Here is an 8,785-nt window from a genome sequence, read left to right as displayed (position 1 = left end):
CATATATGAACACATCCTCTGCCTACACATTAGTCTTCCTGAGGGTCAAGAAAACAGACAATTGTCAAATGAAGAAAGGCAGTGGCTGTCGGGGAGGGGGACAAGGGTGCGTTTACGTGCATGTGCGCCTGCGCGTATTAGAGAGGAGGCGCTTCCAACTGGCTACTGCTCTTTAGCTTGTTTCCAAGAGATAAAAATGACAGCTGTTTGGCTTACATAGTTAATTAACCTGAGGAATGCGCTGTGTAAGACTGTTTGTAAGGCAGCTGGGTAATTAAGTTTTCCCCCAGAAAGGGAGGGAATGGGGGCTAAACAAAGCATTTAGGGGAGCAGACACAACATTGGAGCAGACATTGTTGGGAGCAGAAGTCAGGGATGGAAAGCTTTCCAGCAAAACCCGCTGGTTCTTCATAAGTGTGTGCAAGCCCTGAGATGCGTTTAGCCCAACAAGCTGAGGTAGGCTTCTTTGCCCCTACCTTGCTTCTTTGCCTGGCCATCTCCTCACTGCCTGTGTGGCCATATGAGGGGCTGTGATCATTGTAGTCACTGCCTCTACTGGCAGAACCTGTAGAGGTCCCAGGACACTAACCAACTTTCTGCACTCAGGTCTAGGGGACATCCCCCTTTCTGGAGATGTCTGGGCTGGAGTTGAGGTTGCCTTTCAAGCGGGGTGACACGGAAGAAGGGAGTTTCCTGAAAACCAACTCTGAAATTTTCAGTGGTTGTCAAGTGATTGCTATGTTCCTTGAATCAGAACAGCACTGGTGTGCTAGGGAGGGGGGAAACAAGAAAAAGAACAGCACAGGTGGTTTTGTTGTCAGACAGGTGGGACAAGAATCCGTGCTTCATCCCTTGCTGACTTTATGGGCTTGGACACATTTCTTAACTTATCACTTTCCTATTCTGCAAAATGGGGACACCTACCATTTGTAAATGTAATTTAGCTACCTCAGAGATATCGGAAAGATGGAATAAGATGACATATGTACATTGCTCAGGATGGAGGCTGGTGCAGTGTAATTTTTGAGTGTGTAGCGTATATCATCTCTATAATCAGCTTCAGAAAGTGATTTCTGAATTTAGTTTGGATGGAAATAACAGCTATGCTGAGTTAAAACTTTGGTCAAAATTTCACTTCATGGTACAGATAAAGACAAAGTTGAAAGTATCTTGCATCCTGGCAGTCCTCCTCCCAACCAGTACCTGCAGTAGGCACTGACTTTTGATCATTGGCAATATGCATTGACATAGAAACGTTGAAGCTTTTGAATTGTGGTGGGTTCTAACAGAGGCCTGGCTGACCAAAGACCTTTAAGGTCCCCTTACCCCTGTCCATATTGCTGGAAAATGTGTTTCTCCAGGATAGCATCTGGTGAATGTCTTATTTTTCTCTTGCTTTCTTTGTATGCTTGCTGAGAGTGCCTTTAACTTCTGGGCTGATACGCTAGAGTAGGGAAGAATTCTAATAGCATGTTAGAACAAGATGGAACTTTACTGTCTCATCCAACCCTTGCATTTCAACAATAAGCAAGGGGAAGTGGAGGAGATGTATTTTTTTTGAAGGCAGCTAGATTTTTTTGTTTTTTGCTTTTGGCCCTGGTTGGTGGCCATGACTCGACTGTAGCTTCTTAGATGAACCCCAGATAGCCTCCTGGCTTCCTCATGGGAGGGAGCTGGGCCATGCATAACCAGAGACCGTTTTCCTATTTTCCCCCACAATTTTCTCTGTGTTTTGCAAAAGCTCAGAGTTTTTACTTGTGTGTGCTTTCCTTTTCCACCCATCTCCACTGTGATTCAGGCCCCTGCTGGGTCTTGCCCTCTTGCTCCTTTGCCTTCCCCTGGCTCTCTGGGAGGGTTTGTCTTCCAGGCAGACTGCTGAGCTTCTAGAAAGCTCTTGGATAAGGGAGAAGGCCTAGCCTTTCCAGCTGGAGAGCAAGCAGGAGCCAAACTGGCTGGAGGCCTGACAGGCTGAATTGATAATAGTACTGTGTCTCTGAGGTAACGCAGCCAGGAGAATACTGGCCAAATGACCCCAGAGAGGGAGACAGCTGCAGCAGAGAGCTACCATCGCTGGGAGAGATGGGGGCACATCACACAGGAGGGAGGAAGAGCCTCATGCTCAGAATCACCCATCGCTGGGAGAGACGGGGGCACATCACACAGGAGGGAGGAAGAACCTCATGCCCAGAATTACCCATCGCTGGGAGAGACGGGGGCACATCACACAGGAGGGAGGAAGAGCCTCATGCCCAGAATCACACATGCACACAACACTTACAAATGTGTGCACCCTACATATAAGCATACCAGAATAAAGTAGAAAGGGAAACTGAGGCCCAGAGGGAAAGGATAAATTAGCAGCTTGTCTTCATGTGGGCTTCTGCCATAAGCCGCTCTATTTCAGGCCTCTGTCCTGCTAGCTTGCTGACAGGCAGAACTACTTAAAATACCTGTCTCGCCTGCTGGCTCAGGCTGTCTCTGAGGACTGAGATAAATCCCTCCTTTAGCTATGTTACTATGATAAGCAGCACGTAGTTTGTAAGCCGATGAGGCCATCTGATCCTGCCATCAGGACCTGCACATGTGGAAGGCAGGAGAAGAAGGCATGGGTGCCCCAGATTATCCCGTGAAGACTGAGGGTGGAGCGGGGCAATAAACCCTGGGCATTTTCAGTTGGTTTTGTTTTATAATGCTATCTACTCTCCTGAATATAAAAGTTAATAGGTATCCAAGGTAGAAAAGTTTAAACAGGCTGGGCACAGTGGTTCACGCCTGCAATCCCAGCACTTTGGGAGGCTGAGGCGGGTGGGTCATTTGAGGTCAGGAGATCGAGACCAGCCTGGCCAACATGGTGAAACCCCGTCTCTACTAAAAATACAAAAATTAGCTGGGCGTAGTGGCATGTGCCTGTAATTCCAGCTACTTGGGAGGCTGAGACAAGAGAATTGCTTGAGCCTGTGAGGCGGAGGGTTGTGGTGAGCCGAGATTGTGCCACTGCACTCCAGTCTGGGTGAGACACTGAGGCCCTGTCTCAAAAAAATAAAAACCTAAATAAATAAAAAGTTTAAACATAATAAAAAATAACAAAGAAGGAAAAAAGTTATCTATGAATCTGCTACCCAGAGATATCAGGTTGAACTGTAAGCAGTTGCCATTTTTATAGGTCAAAATGGGTGAATATCAGCAATTTCATGTTTTCACTTAGTATATTGGTATATTTCCTTCCAAATCCTTAACATTTCTTTAAATGGAAATATATACATATATATACACACACACATACATATATATATATTTGAGATTATAATGCATATGCAAGTGTATGTCCAGCTTTTTTTCAAAAACATAATATAATCATTTCTCCATGCAATTAAACTTTTTTCTCTAAACAGCGTTTTTAATAGTTACATAATATCCTGTCATTTGGGAGTATCAAGGGCATTTCCGCAGTCTCCAGCTCCTTGTCCCATGGCCCAGAGAAAGAAAGAAGCTTGTTTCTGGCACTCGCTTGACCAGGGAAGGGCTGGACCAGCTCCCAGCAGAGCTGGGGGGAAGCTCTGGTGACAGGCGGCTGGAAGGCAGCTGGCCCTTGTCTCTCCTCAGGACGTGTGCTGAGTGCAGACAGAGGACGGGAGTGGAAAAGTTTGTCCCTGAGAGGCTGGGAAGAGTATAAGAAGGGCATGCTCACTGCCAGGGACCAAAATAGGGGTCTGGAGGGGAGTCAGGCTCTAGCAAGTTCCTTCTGTTGCCCAGAAAGGATTATTTTAAGTGCTCAAGTATTTCAGCCAGCGACAGGTCTCCAGTTTCTGTGGTAACTGAGCTGGGTCAGCCCAAGAAGCCCCATGTCTTCCCAAAGTGCTCTCTCTGCCTTAGTCTCCCCAAGATCAGCTTCAAGGTCTGACCAAGCCCTTCTTAGGGCTCAATGCATGAGACAGAGACTGCTACCCTTTGGCGTGTTTCCCCACATCTCTCCCACTCCGCTGTTTCTAGTGGAAATGAGAGGATGAGAGGAGGGAGAAAGAGAGAGAAGAGAGGGACCCTTTCTGATGCTGACGGTGGGGATCAGTCAATAGCAAAGTCATCCTCCTCTTTGGGCCTCAGTAGTCTCATCTGTAAATGGGGCTAATACTACTTATCACATAGGGTTATTGTGAGATTTTAGTAAGTTATTGCATTGAAGCTACCAACGACGCCTCTGCACGTGGTTGTACTCCATCACTTGCTACTGATGCTTTATTACCTCCTCACTCTCCCCGCCTCCTTTCAAACTCCCCCAGTGCAGGGAGGGTGTGCCTATTAATAGTGCTAATGCAAATAGTTGGCCTTTACTGAGAATTTGCTATTCATTTATTCAAGAAGTATTTAGTGCGGGCTTACTATGTGCTAGGTATTTTTGTAAGCACTGGGAATACAGTAGTGAAGGAAAGCAAATTCCTGCCTTCATGGAGTACACATTCTGGAAGGGAGAGGCAGACAATAGACAAATAAATAAATTGACATAAACGTACAATGTGTCAAGTGGAGATAGGTACTATGAAAAAAATACAGCAGGGCAAGGGAATGCACAGTGAGTGGTGGGAGGTGGGGCAGGGGGTGCTACTTTATAAAGGGCCTTAAACACCCAAAGAATTAGTGTGTAATGAAGCATTTTTGGACATGCCAAGGGCACCTCCAAGCACTAGGAAGGGTGATAGCTCTCTTCATTTGCAGACTGGGTGACAGCTGGCAAGTGGCGTGGGAAGCTGAGGCCCAGGGAACCAAGACCCCTGGCTCCCCTCCTTGCTCTTTCCTGTTGCAGGCCGTACCAGCTTTGGAGAGGGAAGATGGGTGTTGGGCAGGGAGGTTCTAGCACTCAAGGCATAGGCCCCAGATGTCCACTCAGTCTCTTTGGGTCGGTTCTTTGTTCTGGTGAGTGGAGGCTTAGAGGAAAGCAGAGGCACAGGTTGTGTGGAGGAACAGTTTTTCCTACTCGGAAGGACCCACAGGTCCAGGATCTTCTTGTCCAAGCCTTGCATCTATCTGTGGGTGAACCTGGAGCTCTCTGGACATATTGTTTCAGCTGCACACAGGATTTGGGGTCATGGTTACTCAGAGAAGACAGATTTTATGTGGGTTGCATGGGGGAACTGGGAAAAGGTCATGTATCTGTGTGTATGTATGTGTGCATGCGTGTGTGTGTGTGTATGTGTGCATGTATGCATATAGGTACACACTAAAGAACAAGAGATGTGTCGCCTCTCTGGCCATGCTCTTTTTCTTGGTGATCCTGGCTCTGCCATGAAACCCATAGGGTTCAGTTCTGGCTCCTGTCTCATTCCAAGAGATAAGCATAGGCCAGGTTACTGGGGACCTCCCCAGTGAGGCCGGTTGCTCTCCTGCAGGTAGGGAATACTGAACCTCAGAAAGATCCTCAAGCCCCAGATGTCATGGTTGGAAGGTTTTAGCGATCATCCGACTGTCACTAGAATTTTGGCTCTCTGAGGGCAGGACCTTTGTTTTGTTCCCTATTATAACTCCAGAGCCCAGAGGAGTCGGGCACATAGTATACGCTAAATAAGTATTTGTTGGGTAGATGAAAGGCTGTCGCTCAATCCCCACTTAATGTACAGAGGAAAACATTCAACATAGGAAGCAGGGGTGACAGAGCTAGGACTGTAACTCCACATTTCCTCATCCTCTTTTGGAGTCCTCTCTCCCTGATCCTTAAAACCCCAGAATTTCCCAAGCTGCCAGGATTAAATAAGTTATAAAACTTTCCAGCCTGTGCCTAGTACGTAGCAGGTGCTCAATTAATGTGAATTTCTCTCCCCGCCTTTTTTTTGCCCTTGGCACTTTTCTCAAGTTTCTCTGCAAGGCAATGGGCAATGTCATGCACTCAAGTATTTTTTCCCACCTTGTACCTCTTCCCCATTCACACATCTATTCACCATTCTCTTGCTGTGTGTTAGGAGGGACACAAAGCAGTTAAATTAAAAGACGACCAATAGCCCTGTTTTAAGAGATTAATCATTCCAAGTGTATTAATAAAATTAGTGATTCCTAGGGGCAGGATTTCCACAGAGGGGATATGCTGGGATCTCAGGACGCAAGGGGGAATTCTACCAGGACCCCACCTCTGAGTGTCTGCTATCTCCCTCTCGCACAGTGGCAGATGAAATGCTGCAAGTGTGACTCCAGGCAGCCTCACAACTACAACAGTCACCGAGTAGAGAACGTGGTTTCATCCTCTGGCCCCATGCGCTGGTGGCAGTCACAGAATGGTGAGCATCTGCCATCTACAGGGTCTCAAACTACGCAAGCTCCACAGGATGAGGTGGATGGAAGGTGCCCTGCAACCCTTTGGGTTTGACAGAAATTTCTTATGGTGGTGTGACATGGGTGATTGACAAGCAGAACCTTTCTGCCTCATGTTTAGGGTCTGTTGGATATTATGGTAGGTGGAAGAGTTTGTTGGAGGTGAAGGCAAGAATGTGAGGAGAGAGGAATGTCTCCATTTCCCTCCACTCATTCTCAGTGGGTGGGCTTGTGGAATTAAGTTTTGAGGACAAGTCTGTGTCGACCAGGCAAGTTGAAGCCCTCCAAAGTATTGAAGACATCAGGTAACGGTGGGAAGGAGACTTAACCAAAACCAGATAAGATCTGGGATGGATAATACAAGCAGAAACATACCACTCCCCACACCTCTCCAAGAGGGAGATTGGAAGTCACGGTTGGAGACTTTCTGACTTCCTAGAGCTAGTCTAGTCCAGGGCTTCCTTCAGGGTTGGGGAAGTGGAAAGTCTCTGGCTGACAGCTTCTACTTTTTGTCCTTCCAGATGTGAGCCCTGTCTCTCTGCAACTGGACCTGGACAGGAAATTCCAGCTTCAGGATGTCATGATGGAGTTCAAGGTGCGCTTCCTGGGGGTGGCAGTGGTTAGGAGAGGGGCTCCTGGGCCATGTGGGTGTGGAGCCATGGAGGAGCACCACATCCTTATCTCTTTGGGCTGGGGCAACACTCACCATGAGGCTATAACATGGTGACAGTAGAGGACTCGCTCCTGGGCAAACAGTGGCGCCTCCAGGCTCCCTATCTTGGTCGTACAGTGATTGGATGTCCTCTTCCTCTCTCATTCCCTACCCTTAACCCATCTAATTAATTCAGTTCTGCCAAGTACCAATTCTACTGGGCTTGTGTTGCTTGCTGTATAATTGTGTATTCTTGGTATATTCTGTTTTAATAACTTTGCATATTAGATTGAATTGAACAAGCAGCCAAAAACTTGCCTATCCAACTAACTGATGGATGTTCCTTTGGAGCAGCTCTCTTGGTGGGCAATCTACTCATTCAGCGCCATTACTTCTCAAAGCACTTTCAGATTCTGCCTTTAGAACAGCCTTCTAGATACATCTTTTGGAGGTAACATTTTCATTTAATTGCCACAGGTCATTTTTTTCTTTTCCGAGATGATTTGGTTTTACTTTTCCTACAGAAATAGCCAGATATTGAATGATCAAATTTGGTTAATAAGATTAAATGATCAGGAAGGGAGATATAGTTTTCAGGAGTTAAAATGAGCTTGGAATAAAAAGTAATAGGACCTGATTTCTTATATGACTGAAGAAGTTGGCTCTAAGAGCCTCGCCCCATGTAAAGGTCAAAAGTATTTTGAGAAATGCCAGCATCGTTTGAATAAATGCCCAGTCTCTAAAGGCGACAGCTTTGAAGGGCCGCGTTCATTTGGATGGACAGTGTTAAACTCTCCTCGCTTTATCATTACCCACCTGTTCATTTATCTGTCAATTATTTATGAGTGCTTATTGAACACTGATTACAGTTAGGCTTGGTGTCAGATGTTAGGGATATAAAGATGAATAAAACCAAGTCACAACCCTCAACCTGCTTTCCCCATATGTGGAAAAGTATGTGAAAAAGTATGCTTTCACCATATGGGGAAGTCAGTAGTGAGAGAGTGAAATGTGTGCTCTGATATTGGTAGGAAGAAGTGCTGGGAGCCCAGAAGGGGCTCTTGTGTGATCTGCCTTGGGAGGGTTTTTCAGGGAGTTCACCCAGGGGAAGATGAACCTTCATAGACCAGTAATGGTCAGGTGAAGGGCAATGTTTATTCCAAGCAAAGAGAGCCATAAGCGCAAAGGCTGGGAGGCAAGCGGCAAGCAGGTGAGATGTATGACCGGGGGTGGGGGCAAGGAAATGCACACAGGGCGTGGAGGCTAAAATGTGCTTGGTGGTGAGCAGGGATGGGAGGGGCTGAAGACTGCTGTGAGATGAGTTTCCAGGTATACACAGGGGGAGGGGAGCAGGCTGAAGATCTGTTCAACAAATGTGTACTTAACACTGATGTGCTAGATATGGCGGGGGTCCACCTGTGAACCCGATAGTCAATAGGGGCTACAGTGTGGTGTATTGAGTCTCAAAATAGTACCAGATGTACTATTTTTCCTTCTCCTCTCCCCCAGGGGATATCTGACAATTTCTGGAGACATTCTGGGTTGTCATAACTATGGGTATGCAATGAGATCTGGTGGGTAGAAGTCAGGGATGCTGTGTACAGATAACAGTGCACAGGACAGTTCCTAGGACCAAGATTCTCCCAACTCGACACTTCAACAGTGAGAACGGTAGAGAAGTCCTGATCTCATGGGAAAAGAATACAAAGCAAGAAACCAACAAGTAAATCACTGGAAATGGTGGTGATGTTTCTGAAGGAAACAAGATGCTGGAGTAGAAAATAATGGGGTGGGGTGGGGTGGGGTGGGTCGGACATGAGCAGGAGAATGCACGTCAGT

The 8,785-nt window shown here is 46.7% G+C and overlaps 1 protein-coding gene across 1 annotated transcript in view; it reads left to right on the top strand.

Annotated features, from left to right (window-relative positions):
* LAMB3 (laminin subunit beta 3) overlaps positions 1–8,785 on the top strand; it is a 45,302-nt gene that overhangs the window by 7,017 nt on the left and 29,500 nt on the right. Inside the window, exons 4-5 of the mRNA XM_032289100.1 lie at positions 6,146–6,260; positions 6,816–6,889. Of these exons, the coding sequence (XP_032144991.1) occupies positions 6,146–6,260; positions 6,816–6,889 (189 nt within the window). The remainder of the gene's footprint in view (positions 1–6,145; positions 6,261–6,815; positions 6,890–8,785) is intronic.

Source organism: Sapajus apella, unplaced genomic scaffold (assembly GCF_009761245.1).
Source record: "Sapajus apella isolate SASKATOON/1434 unplaced genomic scaffold, GSC_monkey_1.0 scaffold22, whole genome shotgun sequence".
In the NCBI taxonomy this organism is placed as follows: Eukaryota; Metazoa; Chordata; class Mammalia; order Primates; family Cebidae; genus Sapajus; species Sapajus apella.
Note: the sequence above shows the minus strand (reverse complement) of the source record. Positions and strands in the feature narration are given on the sequence as shown.